At 54.2% G+C, this 14,667-nt stretch overlaps 2 protein-coding genes across 3 annotated transcripts in view; both read right to left on the reverse strand.

Moving 5' to 3' along the window:
- Nucleotides 1-2,714, reverse strand: part of TTLL4 (tubulin tyrosine ligase like 4) — a 26,373-nt gene extending 23,659 nt beyond the window's left edge. The window contains exon 1 of the mRNA XM_056496031.1: nucleotides 2,422-2,714. The gene's annotated coding sequence lies outside the window, so the exon portion shown is untranslated. The remainder of the gene's footprint in view (nucleotides 1-2,421) is intronic.
- Nucleotides 953-14,658, reverse strand: STK36 (serine/threonine kinase 36). Of its 2 annotated transcripts, none has more exons than XM_056496030.1 (26): nucleotides 14,500-14,658; nucleotides 13,513-13,653; nucleotides 12,732-12,809; nucleotides 12,177-12,307; nucleotides 11,692-11,941; nucleotides 11,204-11,297; nucleotides 10,771-10,940; nucleotides 10,355-10,554; nucleotides 10,150-10,276; nucleotides 9,883-10,026; nucleotides 9,410-9,589; nucleotides 9,097-9,194; nucleotides 8,662-8,758; nucleotides 8,317-8,458; nucleotides 7,929-8,056; nucleotides 7,278-7,382; nucleotides 6,987-7,085; nucleotides 6,359-6,453; nucleotides 5,976-6,039; nucleotides 5,694-5,804; nucleotides 5,476-5,550; nucleotides 4,912-5,086; nucleotides 4,359-4,506; nucleotides 4,002-4,161; nucleotides 3,003-3,662; nucleotides 953-2,902 (listed from the first exon to the last, which is right to left on the reverse strand). In XM_056496030.1, the coding sequence occupies exons 1-26, from the start codon at nucleotides 14,581-14,583 to the stop codon at nucleotides 2,753-2,755; spliced, it is 3,906 nt and encodes a 1,301-aa protein (XP_056352005.1). In that variant the 5' UTR covers nucleotides 14,584-14,658; the 3' UTR covers nucleotides 953-2,752. The 2 variants fall into 2 exon arrangements, with proteins under 2 accessions (XP_056352005.1, XP_056352004.1); XM_056496029.1 differs by having other exon boundaries at nucleotides 3,003-3,743.
- Nucleotides 14,659-14,667: the final 9 nt, after the last annotated feature.

A 14,667-nucleotide genomic window follows, 5' to 3' on the forward strand; every position in this document is an offset into this window, starting at 1 on the left:
GATTACATTTGTGCCAGGGCTGGACATTTCCATTCATCAGCTGTGGTGCTGAACTCCACTCCACACTGAATAGAAGAAGTATGAGGAGTGTATGGCTGCCCCAAATGACCCTTTACCTAAGCAGAGCACTGCCCTGCAAGAGAAATAAGAGTAGCTCAGGTGTGTGCTCCTGTTCCCAAGGTGGAGGCAGACCTCAGGGACAGCAGGATGAGGGACCAAGCCATGGGAGAGCAGGAATCCAGCCAGTACCTGTGCTGCAGGAAATGCCTCCCTCCATGCACACACAGGGTGGGCTGGGGACTGAAGGCTCATGTGTTTGACTTCATAAGGGACTTTCCCACCACTCTAAGGACATTGGCTTGAGTGTACCAGGGACAGCTAAAATAAAGGGCTGGCTCAGTGCTCACCCCAGGAGAGCTGACCTGGCTTTGACCAGAGAGTGCAGGGGCCACAGCAAAGGACAGAGCATGGAGACCCTATCCCTATCAAAGGATATCAACTTTTCTCCCTGGAAAATTCCCCAGGCCCTGAAGCAGAAGTAGTGTAGTTTCAGCAGATCATACAGCTCTGTTTCCCCAGCAGTGAAGCAGGCAAGTGCCTGCCCTTGCTCCCACCCAATTTGTACTTTTTCACCATGTGGGCAACAGAAGCTGTTGTACTGCAGCATAAACAAGAGTAGAGAAACATGTTTGGGTTAAAAGCAACAAGCTCAACCATGAGGTATTTAACAGCCTTTCACCAGGGAGGTCTACAGTCCATTCCTGAAGATCCAAACTGAAGGGACAGCATTTTCAATTGAGCTTCGTGGTGGAAGAAAAGGTACAGGAGAATTACATAGCAAGACCTGGGACGAGTCTGGCCACCAGCGTAGGATCTGAGGGCAGTCAGCAGAGCTCCAGCTGGTCTTAGACAGACTGACTTTTAGTAGAAAAATAAAAGTGAAGGATTTGGAGTGAGTGAAACGAGTATAATATATCAATACATAGCAAGGAGACAAGAACTACCCAATTAGTTCAAAACACATAATTTCTTAGTCCATCATCTGCTCTTGATACTTTTTACTGAAACATATCTGCAATCGGAAGAAAAGGTTCCCAGATTTGTCCTTCAGTACGTGCTCTGGACTCTTCCATGTCCTGAGAGGGCTGGGAAAAATTCTTCTAAAGGCACTGCAAAACCCCCACTCCATACAGCAATCTCTCACAGCTCAGGAGTGGAGAAGAAACAGACGTAAGGTGAGAAGCTGCCAAATACTCCCAGACTTGATGCACGGCAGGAACCTGGGAAATGTCAAGGAGCGGCACCCAGCCTGTGTCAGTGATCTGACATCTTCACACAGGCACTGTTATGTGGGAATAGTGACATTTGTCCCCTCAGCTCCTCCTTGAAATGCGATCCCTGCTGTGCTGAGAAGGACCCTTTGACAGAGGTGTGGGAGGGGACCATGGTCATCAACCAACTTTACCTAACACAAAACAACTGCAGCAAGAGAGCAACGAAAGGACAGACAAATGCTACTGTTTGCTGACTACAAACAGTAAAACCTGTGGAAATATTATTCTTTAGAACTATAATAACGCCAACAATCCAATGTAAATTCCTCTATCCAAACTATCCGGGTGTCATCTGCCCATTCCGTGAGACCACAATAAGACAGACAAGCCTCAGTGAGTCACGCAGGCAGGGTTCTGACGTGGAGCTGTGGGGCTGAACTCTGCCTGCCATGAGACATCCACAGGCCAGCTGCACAGGGAGACAGGAGGCTGGCACAGTGCCATAGGGCTTCCCCACACCTTTGCTCCTCACTCCCTGCCCAAACCCTGGAGGCACTGAGGAAATACTCCAGGCTTGTCTCAACTCAGCTCTGCGTTCCATCTTTCAGACTCAACGGCTCCTTTTTACAAGAGCAGCCAAGCCAAGACCCCAATGAAAGGGAGACAACCACGATCTCCACCTGGACCTGGTCAATCCCAGGTCCATCCTATTTCTCCAAGTACGGTTGGAGAGGCTCCCTGGGGCCGTGGGTGGCTGGGGAGCCAGCCCTTCCTCCCTGCCGCTCGCCCGGGGAACACGCTCTGTGTCTCATTTCTCCAAGTGAAAGCCTTTGAAGCCAAAGGTGCTACCAGGATGTTCTATACTGGCTCCCGAGCGCCGCCCAGGCCGCCGACCCCAGCATGTCTCGCCGCAGAGCGGCGTCCCCCCAGCCCCACGGGGTCACAGGGCAAGACCGTGGCGAACCCCACGGGGAGGCCCGGGGTGGAGCGAGGTGCCTCCTCGGGGCCAGGGCACGGCTATGGGGCGGGGAAGCAGCGGGGGGACCAAGGGCCCTACTCCCCAGTGGAGGAACTCTGACGGTGAAACCTGGGGAGACACACGGGGAGCAAAGCCCGCTGCAGAGGGCGGCAACGCCGCCATACTCACCGCCCGCCCGGGCCCGCCGGACCCGCCGCCGCCGTTACCATGGGGAGCCGGCGGGCCCACGTGACTACAGCTCCCGGCAGCCACCGCGCCGCGGGGTGTGCTGCCCCCTGGCGGCACGGCGGTGCGGGCACGGCTCCCGCAGCCGTCGGGAAACGCGCGGTTACAGAGGGAATGGGCATTTTTTTTAGGGACAGCTTCCCCGGGGGGCACTCCGGGTAAAGACGGCTGGGTAGAGTCCCCCTCAGGCGCATAACGCGGGTTCCAAGAAAGGTCGGACTGGAGCCTGAGGAGGGCGAAAGCAGGGTCGGTAACGTCCCGGGATGCCCGGGCATCACCGCTCAGTGCCGGGACGCGGCGACAGCTGGCTGGGCAGAGCTGCGAGGCGGCGGAGGAGCAGCTCGCAGTGCCGGGCAGAAGGCGACTGGGGACTGACACCGGCCAGCGCCGCCAGCTTCTCGGTAGCTTTGAGGGACAGCAGGACCTGCATAGCCAAGAGAAGTACAGGAGTCACCCATCAGCTTGACCCTTGTCCCCACAACTTCATCAGGTCCCCCAAAGGAGCCGAGGTCCCCGAGCAGTACCTGCTGGATCCCAGGGTGTTGGCTGAGGGCATGGAGTGCCTCGAGGGCTCCCTCCCGCACGGTCTTCTGCGGGTCCTGGCAGGTCACCTGCAGCAGGAGGTCGGGGACCCTGCTCTGGATCAGCAGATCCCGCAGCTCCGCCCCGCGCTGGCCCAGGTTGCTGAGGGCCAGGGCCGCGTTGCAGCGCGTCTTGGCCTGTGTGTCGCTCAGCAGCCGGGTCAGCGTGGGCACGGCTCTGCCCAGGGTCCCCGCAGGGCAGGACGCGTGGCAGGCGGCGTTGCCCACTGCAAAGGTGGCTGCCCTGCGCACGCAGCTCTCCGGGTCTGACAGGCACTCCAGCAGCCTCTCCAGCCAGCCGGGCTGGCTCTGCAGCGCTGGGGAAAAGCTGTGCCGGAGCAGGTTGCCCAGCAAGTTGCAGGTTCTGGCCCGTATCAGGTGTTGCTTGTGGCTGAGCAGGTAGGTCAGTGGCTCATCAACCACATCTGAGTTGTTTAGGATCATCTGGAGAAAGGGCAGGTGCTCTGAGCAGACCCGGGCCACGTGGGTCAAGAGAGAGAGGAGGTCACTTGTGAGTATGACATTGTCTGAGAACAAGACAGACTTCAAGAAGGCAACAATGTGCTCCGAGGCAGCAGCTTCCTTCACCACTTGGTCTATGACCTGTGTATCAGACACCACAAGTTGGCACAAGAGGCCCATGGGGAGTTCGGTGAATGAGAAGGGCAGATGGCAAGCGCAGACCTAAGGCAAAAGGACAGACAGCACTGCTGAGTGCACTGCACTCACGTGTGAGCCAAGCCAAGCAAGCAGCTGAAGGCAGCCAGCAGGTCAGCGCAAGCTTAGCAGCCAGTCAGGCTTCTCCAAGGGCTGCATAGCACCCAAATGACATCCTTGTCTGGACTGGACTGCCAACATGATGTGAAGTGGTGCCATGCACTGGGGACTGCAAGGTCCCACCACAGCATGGGGGGAAGGAGGAGCACAGGGCCAAGAGAGTACCTGCAGCAGCTGCGCAGGGATCTGGGTGTCTCTCACAGCCTCTATGATCAGTGCTAAGGTGTCTTTATCCACATCCAGAGCAAAAGGGAAAGAGAGGAGCTGGCAGACCTGGATGACCACATCTGGTACAACCTCAGGGTTCCCATCCTTTCCTGCTTGCCTAAATTTGTAAAAGAGAGAGGGGTCAATACAGAGGTGATCAGAAAAGCCCCAGGGCAAGGCACAAAGGGCATTCCCAAGGAGTAAGGAGAGGTTCTGCAAGTCCCAGGTCAGGAAATTTTCAGCCATTGATGTGCTCATGTCCATGCCCCAATCAGCAGCTGAGCTCTGCCCACTTCAGCCCTTGCCACAACTCACATCTCTTCCAGGCATTCCAAGAAGCTAGGGGACAGCAGTCTCTTCAGTGTCACCATGAGGACACCTTGGGACTGGGTGAGCTGAAACAGACACTGGTGGGACTCACGAGTGAAGACGCTGAGGGCCAGGCTGAGGAATAACAGGGTTCCTGCAGGGGAAACAGCAGACAGAAGGGCAAAGCTAGAGAAGGCTGTAAAGTCCCTTCACTTCTCTCTGTGCTACCTCAAGCTGCTCCAGGGTGGATTCTGTGATTCCCTGGCCAAAACCGGAAAATCTCCACCCAGGTGGTCACACCTGCCAGAGGGGACATTCCCTGCAGCATAGACACCCTTTTTTGTTCCTCCACAGCCAGCTCAGCTGAGCTGCTGCCAACTGGGCACAGCATGGGCCAGCCCAGCCCTCTCTCCCAGAAGACACTGCAATCCTCAAGAAAAACTACCTGAATCCCCTGGTCACAGGGAACAGATGTGGACAGGGACAGACATGGGCAAGTTTGAGGGCAGGATGTGAAGCAGGGTCCAGGGCAGATGCCCTGCTGTGCAACAGCTCCTACCTTGAGGGGAGAGGAGGTTCCAGTCTGGCTCTGCCATGGGGTGACCAGCACCTAGGGGTGGGTCTCCCTCCAGCGCTGCGCTGTTGGTGCCCACATGAAGCACCACAGCAACACAATGCCAGACCAGGCTCCATAGCTCTGAGGAAGCAAAGCCCTCCTCCAAGACCATATCCTCCTAAAGGCAGAGAGGCAGATGTCAGAGGCCTTCATGGTCCTCCATGGCTCCCCAGGGTTCTGATACATGGTTCTGCCAGTCCCATGGTTCTGTGAAGGTCAGGGCTAGACAGACATGGGCCAGGGGTCCTGCTGCACCTTTCAATAGTGTCAGTCCCAGGGCATCTCTGCCCTCCTTCACTACAGTGTGCCCAAGGATCACCCCTCCCTGCCCACCACTCTCCCATCAGCCCTGCAGGGACGTAGGGTGATTATCATGGGGTTGCACAGCTCAGCCAAAACTGCACCGTTCCCTGGTTTCCCTCAGCCTCGTTACCAATCTGCATTCAGGCCTTTTTGCCACCACAACTTTTGGAAGGGACCAGGCAAAGGAGATAGCCAGACTGGTACCTGTTCAAGGAGTTTCAGCAGGAGGAAAAAGAGCCCATCATAGAGACCAGAACCCATTGGCAGGGGGAGCTGCAGCTATAAGAGAGTGGGAGACAGTCTGGAGCTGGGTGCTGGGCTTGAGGGCAGCAGCATCACACTTGCACCCTTCTGAGCCCATCTTTCACACCTCCACAGTGGGGTAGGCATGGGTCCCCAGCTTCTCTGTCCCCATCCCATACCTCAGCAGGTGCTGTCAGTGCATTTGTTACCACTGGTAGGATCTTTTCTCTCTTGAGCTCCAAAGCCACCCCATGCTGACTGAGCTGTGCCAGGAGAAATGCTGCAGCACCCTGTGGGACAAGGAGAATTCAGCACCTTTGGGACTTTCCCATCTGTTTGGTCACTATTGACCCTTCATCCCTCAGCCTCATCCCACCCTGAGTGAGGAACAGTAAGGCCCAAATGGGATGCAGGGGTCTGCAAGGTTCTCAGTAGTGGGTCTGGCAGGGGGGTTGGCTTACCACAAGGGACACAACAGGAGACTGGGAGATGAGATCCACAGCCAGGGTAACCACCTCCTCATGCCTGAAATGCAGGGAGCAGGAGAGAAGCACTATGTTGCCAGAGCTTCATATCATGCAGAACAGCAGCATCCAAATACCCACAAGGCTGGGAAGCAGCTGCGTTTCAGGAAGAGCCCTGGTTCACAGCACCTCCTTGTCTGCACTGGGTCATCTTTATCACATCCCCAGCACCCACCCACACTGCCCAGCATTCTGCTGGTATGTCTGGATCAGAGGGATCAGTGAGACCAGGTTCCCAGCTCTGGGCAGTGTGCAGGACAGAGGGCTGTTCAGGGCAGAGCACGTTCCTCTCCCACCCATAAGTGAAACTATGTGCCTACCTGGGAGAGGATGCCTGAAGCTGCAGGGTCAGCAGGGTCAGCAGGTACAGAGAGGCTTCACAGGCTGCCTTCTGGGTCACCTCCACCACAGGGACCTACCAAAGGCACAGGAGTCATAGCAGGAGAGAAGGAGGTGTTTCTGGGCCGCAGGGGAGAACTGCACTCTTCAGATTAAACTCCCCTAAACTCCTACCCCCACACAGATTCATCAGTGCTCAGAGGAATGCATCCTGCTGTTGCTAGAGAGGCACACAAAATGCACACCATACTTCAGAAGCCTAATATCTGTTTATTACAACAATGCACCATCTTTTATACCCTTTACCCAGTTTATATTTTCATCATTGGTCACAATTAGTCAACATAATATTCATTGGCAGAAAGTTTTACCACCCCTATTCTTCCCAGAACCTTTCTAAAAATACTTTCCACAGCTGTGGGGTATTTTTCCTAGTTATCTTCACTTTCCTTTCTTCTCCTCTTGATCTCAACGACAACAGCCTTGGTCAGAGAATACTTCTCAAAACAAACCTCGTTTATTAACCCTAACCCACAGACCAGCTGTGGATCCTACTACATCCTGCTTGCCCACACTCCTACCCCTCACCAGGGCTGTGGTCAGTCCTACCTCAGCCTTTAAGAGCTGCATGAGGGAATCCCACAGTGGTTGGCTCCTTCCCAGGTGCTGGCACAGGTTCAGGCAGGCATGGCAGCCAGCATAGAGGATCTGCAAGGCAGAGGGGAGAGATGCCTACCAGCCCCTGTAGACAGGTTCCATCCCATTTGTTCAACAACTGACACTAGGCAGATGGGAGTCACTGAGGGCTAAGCCCACAGCTCCTCTTCCCCATGTTCCTAATTCTAGAGCAAAAGCCCAGGCACCTCTGAGCAGAGACAGATAAAAGGACAGGGCCATTACCTTCAGGGCATTCAAGAAGCAGCCTGGGTGCTCCAGCCTCCCCAGCAGTCTTGCAAGCTGCTGGCTCTCTCCTTCCATGAGCTTTTCAGCTACTGTGTAAGCAATCTGCAGAAATCAACCAGAAATCAGCACTCTGGGCACCTGAAGCACTGCACAGACTAGAGGTAATGCTAGCAACAATTTAATGAAAGAAAGCATCTGCTTCTTGCCTGTGTCTACTAAGGGATGCCTATCTGCATGACCGAGCATGGCTTTGATGCACAGTCATAAGATAAGATTCCTCCTCTGCTTCCCTCCTTGACTCAGTTAAAGAATCAAATGTAAACTTATAACTATTTTCCCTCCTACATTTCCAACAGTTCATATTACTGTAATAAAAGAATTCTTCATGTTTTCCATGCATTGCCTAGTTCTTTACTTAGCCCATCTCACAGTTCAGATCCTAATTTTGAGTCTCTTAATTGATTCAAGAATCCTTACAATCCTAAGGTTGGCTGGGAAGGTGAAGCCCACAAATATGAGCCCTTCAGCCAAAAAGCCCGAGGATACCAGCCCTCCACTCTACTGTTGAGAAAGAGATCCTCCTAGAAAGGGCTGCTGCCCCTGTGGAGACCACACCTCTTCCTCATCTGTACAGAGAGCTGGTCTGACCTGCTGCTTGGCTCCTCGACAGCTGTTTCTCTCCAGGGGGATGCTGCATGCAGCAGCCAATGCAGCCAGGAAGAGATCTGCCATACATGGGCTCTGGTCATGGGCTGACTTGCCCTCCCCTGCTGCACCTGCACAGGGACAGAGCTTGGGAGTCATTGTGCTAGAGGTGCTGAGGGGCAGCAAGATGGGGTCAGATGGCAAGAGAGAAAAAGTCAGGCTTGTGACATGAGAAGGGGGAGAGCCCAAGTTAGCAGTGGTCTGGACGGATAAGTTTTAGCCACCTTTTCTGGGCAACAGCACTACAATGGCTGTCAGTGCTCTGATGGAGCCCAAGGGCAGGAAGGAGAAGAAACCCCAGGAAGAGGTGATGAGCTGCTACCACTGCTACCTTGAAGAGTAGGCTGCTCTGAGATGGATCCCTGAAGAAGTCTGTTCAGCAGGGGCTGATGCTCCTCTTGCAGCCTGGTGTAGAAGTGTGCAGAGATAGAGGGATCTGCTGTGTCCAGACTCTCACAGAGCTGGGTGAAGCACTGGGGAAGACACAGGGGTTGCCATCACTGCAAACTGAGTTTGAGAGGGAAGAGAAGGACAGTACAGGAGGAAGCTGTGGGAGGACAGCAGAGATGGGAGAAGGACTTGAGCTGGAATTTCAGGGACCAACATACACGAACAACCCCATAGCTTCTGTCCCTGGGGGCAAGGGTGTGGAGAAGGGAGATGGGGGCACCCTTACCAGGAGGCTTTGCTGGCAGAGTCTCATCTCACTGTCGACTGGCACAGCCAACAGCTCCGGCAGCAGGGCCAGGAAGCAGTCAGCACTCTCCTGCAGACTGAGGGGGCAGCAGGGGCAGATGAGTTCAGAGAAACATGGCCCCTTGCTGTGAGGACATGGCCCTGGCTAATGGAGCAGGCAGCACACACTCACACTGTGAGCTGCTGTCAGCAGGCAGCACAGTCGACTGTGCTGTCAACTTGCCAACTGTGCCTTTCCTTTAATTAGTCCCATTCAAGGAAAGTGCTTCTCTGTGAGCACAGCAATTTTGCATGAAGTGCTTAGACCATGATGCCTCCCAACAGAGACAACTCCAGTATGAACACCACCCTTCTATCTACTGCTGGGTCCCCAAAGTAGATGGAGAGACCTCAGGGAACAGGAGGTTGTCCCTACCTGTCCTTTTGCCCACTCTCCTCCAGGCTGCATTCACTGCTGAAATAAACTTTGGTCACCACGAGGATGTCTGTCAGCACAGCAATACACCAGGGCTGCTGCAGAATCCAGAAAGAAACCACAAATAGGGGTTGTCTACTGGCTATCCCCACACCACTACAACAGGATCCTTCCCTACCAGAACCTCCCCCTTCTCAAGGGTGCCTGGAAGAAGAACCTGTGAGCCAGATCCAGCAGGACACCAGAACCTCCTCAGCACCAGCACTCTGCAGGGCTGGAAGGCACCCATATTTCTCTGGGGTTTTATACCCACCTGCTTGGTGACATCACTTTCCAGGATCTGCTTGGCTAGACACAGCAGGGCCAGAGGCACATTCAGCTCTTGGCAGAAGTGGTCCAGCAGCTCAGCATCACACTGGGTGGACAGGAGGTTGCCCATAACATGAAGCACAGAACAAAGATGGGAGGCTCCCTCCGACATCCCCTCCAGCACCTGGGCACAGAGAAGCAAGAAGAGCTTATAATGAGCAGTAGTTTTGGTGTCTCCACCAGCCATGGAGCAGCCCTTTGACCCATTCAGCAGGGGACAGCAGAGAAGCAGATAAGGTAAGCCAAGAGCACAAAAGAGCTTGTGCACTTGGCTGAGAAGCAAAGGATCTTTTGGAGAAGCAGAGGATCTTTTTGCTGGCTGGACGGAGGACTCTCCATATGTTTCCAACCTAATCCTGATGAAGAAGGCAGCATCCAAATCTCCAGCCTTAGCTGCCTGGGCCAGTCATCACCTACCTGCTGAGCAGAGTCTGCCAGGCGGTCCTGGACACGGTGCTGGAAGGCTGGATCCCTCAGGAGGCTCAGAGTCACACTCAGCTGCATGGCTGAGGGCTCAGTGTCCTCAATCAGGTGCTGCCACTCCTCATCGCTCTCCAGCTCCTAGCCAGGAGGAGAGAGGACTGGTGCCACCTGGGGCAGGGACTGCCACCTGCCAATCCCAGGGGCTCTGTACCAGCCCCTGGTGACTGGGCCCTGCTGTCCACACTCAAGACACCATCTTACCTCAGTCTCCAGGTCCACGGCCTCAATGCTGTGCCTGCTCCAGGGCTCTGCCCTGCCAGCACCAGCCTGTGGAGGGGATCCTGCTCCAGGAGACTCCCACTCGTAATCTTGAGAGAGGCTGTGTTGCCTGGCCAAGGAAACAGTACAGTCAGTGAAAGACCATTCCTTTTCCTCTTCCTCCTGCCCCAGCCTCTGCCTCCCTCACCCTGGACTGGGAGGAGACTCCTCAAACTCCCACTCTGCTGTGCTGCTCTCTCCTTGCAGGAGACATGGATTCTTCTCATTGGAGGCAGCCAGTGGCTCCCTCTCCTCAGGGGCTGCCTTCCGTGATGCTGCTCTGGGTCTGTGTGTGGGATGTCCATTGACAGAATCTTTCATAGATGCATCACTTGCCTTCAGCTGGCCCTGGTGTTGGCAGAGAAGTCTGGTCAGGGCAGGGCTACTCAGCCAGATAAGTCCCCTAAACTCCACCACCATGAGCACCTCACATCCTGCCTTGTGTGTTGCTGACACTCCAGCCTGACCCATGTACTCTTGTGTTTCCCCCCAGGACCCACTTCAGTGCCCCCCCTTTGCCTTGACTGTGAGACATAGCCAGGGGAACCCTACACTTTTCTTCACCTTTTTCTGTGTCTCTTCAACCATCTTCTGCTGGGCCTTTCTCAGGATCCTGGACTGGCTGCTCCTGGGGGCCATGGAATGGACTTGCTGCTCCTTCAGGGCCTGCAGCTCTGGTGTCAGCTTGGCGGTGAAGGGGTTTGAAATCCTATGCTCTTCTGTGTCATCAATCACTGGGGAGGCAAGAGGAGAACTTCAGCAGCAGCTCTCCCTTGGGACACAGAGAGAGTGATCTCTCTTGAGATCCCAGGGGAATCATAACGGACTCATAGCAAGACCAGGAGCAGGAGCTAGGAGTAAGTGCTTGGGAAAAACAGAGAGAGAGAAGCATACACCAGGATAGTAAAAACAGCAGGGCAGGGAGGTCCTCCCAGTCTTCAGACAGTAGTAGAAGGAAATAGACATGGACAGTTTTGGAAAAGGAGCAAATACTCACCAATAACCCGTCCAGCAATGAAGGGGTGAGAAAGTAGCTCTGGCCATGAGAGGCGCTGGTGGGGGTCCTTCATTAGTAATCCCTGAAGGAAGCTCTGCAGAGCAGCAGGATCACCGACACATGTTCAGCACCCACCAGTGAGAATAATGTACCCACCAGCCTCCCCCACTGAGGGAGGCACTTAGGAGACCTGCCTTTCCTGTCTAGCTCTGGAAAACAAGTAGCTCTACTGCTTAGGGCAAATGGGAAGACATTTCCCATATAAATCACTCCTCTGCTGCTGGACCCAGTGTCCCAGCTTATGGACAGCAAACATTTGGTAACAGTGATAAGGATTCCCCTTCCAGGAGGTCCAGCTCTCACTGTTTTCCTGTTTTCTGAAGTCCCTGTTAGGGGACATAAAAGCTAAGAGGGACCCACCAGGGCAGCAGGTGAGGCCAAAACTGCATTAACAGATCTCACCCTGCAGACAGGACCTCGGCCCTTACCTTGAACACTGGGCTCATGTTCACAGGCCATTTGACAGGGTCCTTGATGATAAGGCTGACAAGCTGGAAGATGCTGTTGGTGTAGAAGGGAGGAGTGCCCACAAACAGCTCATACAAGATGCAGCCCACAGACCACAGGTCTGCTGTGTGGTCATACGGCCGTTCTTCCACCAGCTCAGGGGACATGTACAGCGGGGTGCCCTTGATGGACGTCAGCACCATGGTGTGGATGCTCATGGCACGGGCAAACCTGCTCAGAGCAAAGCACAGATCACAACTTCAGGCTGAAACATCTGTTGCAGCTCTCAGGGAGTTCCCTATGAGTTTACCAATACTTCTTCCCTCTGGAGGACAAAAATCTCTCCTCTCTGCTTAAGAATCCAGGCCCTCTTCTGCACTCCCCCAGTCCTCCTCTACAGCATCCAGGAAACTCCTTGGCTGCTCCATGGCCAAGCATCCCCCTCAAGCTGGCCCCTAGCACTTACCCAAAGTCACAGAGCTTGACAACACCATCTTTGCCCAGCAGGATGTTCTGGGGTTTCATGTCCCGGTGCAGGATGCGGTGGGAGTGCAGGTAGTAGAGAGCAGAGATGAGTTGGGCAGCGATGGTCTGGACCTGTCAGAGACACAGAAGCCTCACCCTGTGTCACACAGTGCCACCCACTGGCACAACCACAGAGGCCAGGTCCCTTACGGCCTGGCTCCCACACTGCTTCTACTTTTGTCCTGTTTGGGGCAGGGACCAACTCCAGCTGTGGGCCAGCAGGTTCTTAGAGTGGGCTAATAGCCAAGGAAGCAGTCTGGGGCTGTGGCCCTTGTAAAGGAAACAGAGAAACTGAGGTCTCTGCAGGACCTCACTGTCCCACAGTGCCAACCTGGCCCCCTCTCCATCCTTTTCAGAAGCTCTGCCAGGTAAAGCACCCTCATCCTCCTGCCATCTCCTGGCTCACAGCAGAGAGAGACCCTCTGCCTGCAGGCACACAAGTCCTGTTTTCTCCAGCCTGCAGCAAACACTGCATGGCCACTGCCATGATAGACACCTGGTCCTCAGGCAAACTCCCATCATCCTCCAGGATCTGGAAGAGCTCTCCCTCTGCGTAGTCAGTCACTACCACCACCTGGAGGGAAGAGCAACATGGTGAGATCAGGCCCTGGGGACCAGGACAGAGCAGAGTAAGAAATCTGAGAGAGGTGTTGGGGTGTCATCATGTAAAGTCCATCAGTTTAGGCTGAGACTTGGAAGGGAAGAGAGCTCTCCCATGGCTGCACTGCAGCAAGGACCTGGCACTTGGCAGAGGTCTTGTAGCTGTCCATATCTCAGACAGCCAGCAGAAACAAGGGAAGAGGGAAGGATAGGACAAGCCCAGAATGGTACTTCCAAGCCCAGTGGGTAGAATCACTCCCTTGAGCTCATTTTGAATCTGCTGTCCAATGACTATTTCATGTTCCCATGTGCCACAGAACAGTCTTCAAACCTCTCTTATCATATTCTATCCATGAGAGTTTAAATCAGTGAAAAGCCACTCTCTGAAGAGACTGAGTGAAGAGTCACCCTCATCCTTGATCTCAAACCACTCCTCCTACATCACACAGTCCCTGGTCAGCTCTTTCATCTCAGTATATGATCTTGTATATGATATGAGCCACACAGGTGTTGGCTCCCCACATGGCACATACTAAAGTGTCTGGAAAACACTAACCAGACCTTGGGATGAAGTCAACAACATCTCCTGAGAAAGATGTCCCTGCAACAGCAGGGGACAGCCCTTGTTCCCCTGCCCCCATCAAGCAAAAGCCTTTGCCTGGAGTAGTCCCCTTCACCTCCTTAGCAGTCTCAAAGCTGTCAAGCATCTGGATGATGTTGGGGTGATGGAGGTCTCTCACAATCTCAATTTCCCGCTGCAGGTTCTTCAGCTCCTTCTCAGACCTCCCCACCTTGGGGATGAACTTCAAGGCCACCACCTTTCAAAGCAGGAAAATCTGGGATCAGTCCAGGTTACTGGTCAGGCTCACCCTGGCAAAGGCTGCTTTTAACCCAAACAGGACTCACTACTTTCCAGCTGAACACAGACAATAGAACAACGAGACATTTGTTCACTGGGCCCCTTGGACCTAGGGCTCTCCCCAGGCCCTTGCACATCAATACCAGTGCTCACACTTCTTTTCACTCTGGCATTTAAAGCAAAGAAATGAAATCAGTGAACACAGAAAAAAACAGGACTTCAGAAACATGGGACAGGACCTCAAGATGCTAGTGAATAGCAGGCCTAATATGAGCCAGCAGTGTGCCCTGGAAATGAGGAACATTAGCAGCACCCTGGGCTGTATCAATAGTCAGGAACTGCAGCAAAGTGATTATTGACCTTTATTTCTAATCTTGTGCACCATGTTGGGAATATTGTGGCCAGGTTTTTGGCCCAAAAAAAAACCATAAATAGGCTGGAATGGGTACAGCAGAGAGACCCATGATGGTGAGGGGACTGAAGCACGTGGGAGGACAACACAGGGATTACAAATTGAAACAGAGGGAAGTTCAACTTGATAAGAGGAAAAAACATTCATCCTAGTAATATCCAGGCACCAGCTGTGGGGTGCTTGTCTAGGGAGTTTCAGAGGATCTAAATTTAGTGCTGGCTCTGCTTTGAGATCTTGAGGTCGTTCCCAATACCTCTTGAATCCAGATGACTTAGTGCCAGCCGGAGCTGGTCAGGAACCGAGTCCCAAAATCCTGGCAGAGCCTTAGAAACCAAGAGGCACCAGAAACCAGCTCCGGCCACACAGAGCAGAGCCCCAGCCCGCTCCACTCACCTGGGCGCTGTGCTTCCGCCGCCCCTTGTACACGCGCCCAAAGGACCCTTCGCCGATCATTTCCAGGACGTGGTAGTTCTCCATCGCTCGGGACGGGGCCGCTAAGCTGCCGAGGCGAAGGGGCCAGTGAGGAGCAGCGTTTCCCGTGCCACGGGGCTGCACCCGGCG

This window comes from Oenanthe melanoleuca, chromosome 7 (assembly GCF_029582105.1).
Source record: "Oenanthe melanoleuca isolate GR-GAL-2019-014 chromosome 7, OMel1.0, whole genome shotgun sequence".
Lineage (NCBI taxonomy): Eukaryota > Metazoa > Chordata > Aves > Passeriformes > Muscicapidae > Oenanthe > Oenanthe melanoleuca.

What these genes read in the sequence shown, in the direction of transcription:
- STK36 (XM_056496029.1), bottom strand. Translation starts at nt 14,583, where the DNA reads ATGGAGAACTACCACGTCCTGGAAATGATCGGCGAAGGGTCCTTTGGG. An exon ending in ACATGAGCCCAGTGTTCAAG is followed by an intron (nt 11,298 to 11,691) that starts GTAAGGGCCGAG and finishes GCTGCTCTGCAG; the next exon opens with AGCTTCCTTCAGGGATTACT. An exon ending in TTGGAATGCCTGGAAGAGAT is followed by an intron (nt 4,162 to 4,358) that starts GTGAGTTGTGGC and finishes TTACAAATTTAG; the next exon opens with GCAAGCAGGAAAGGATGGGA.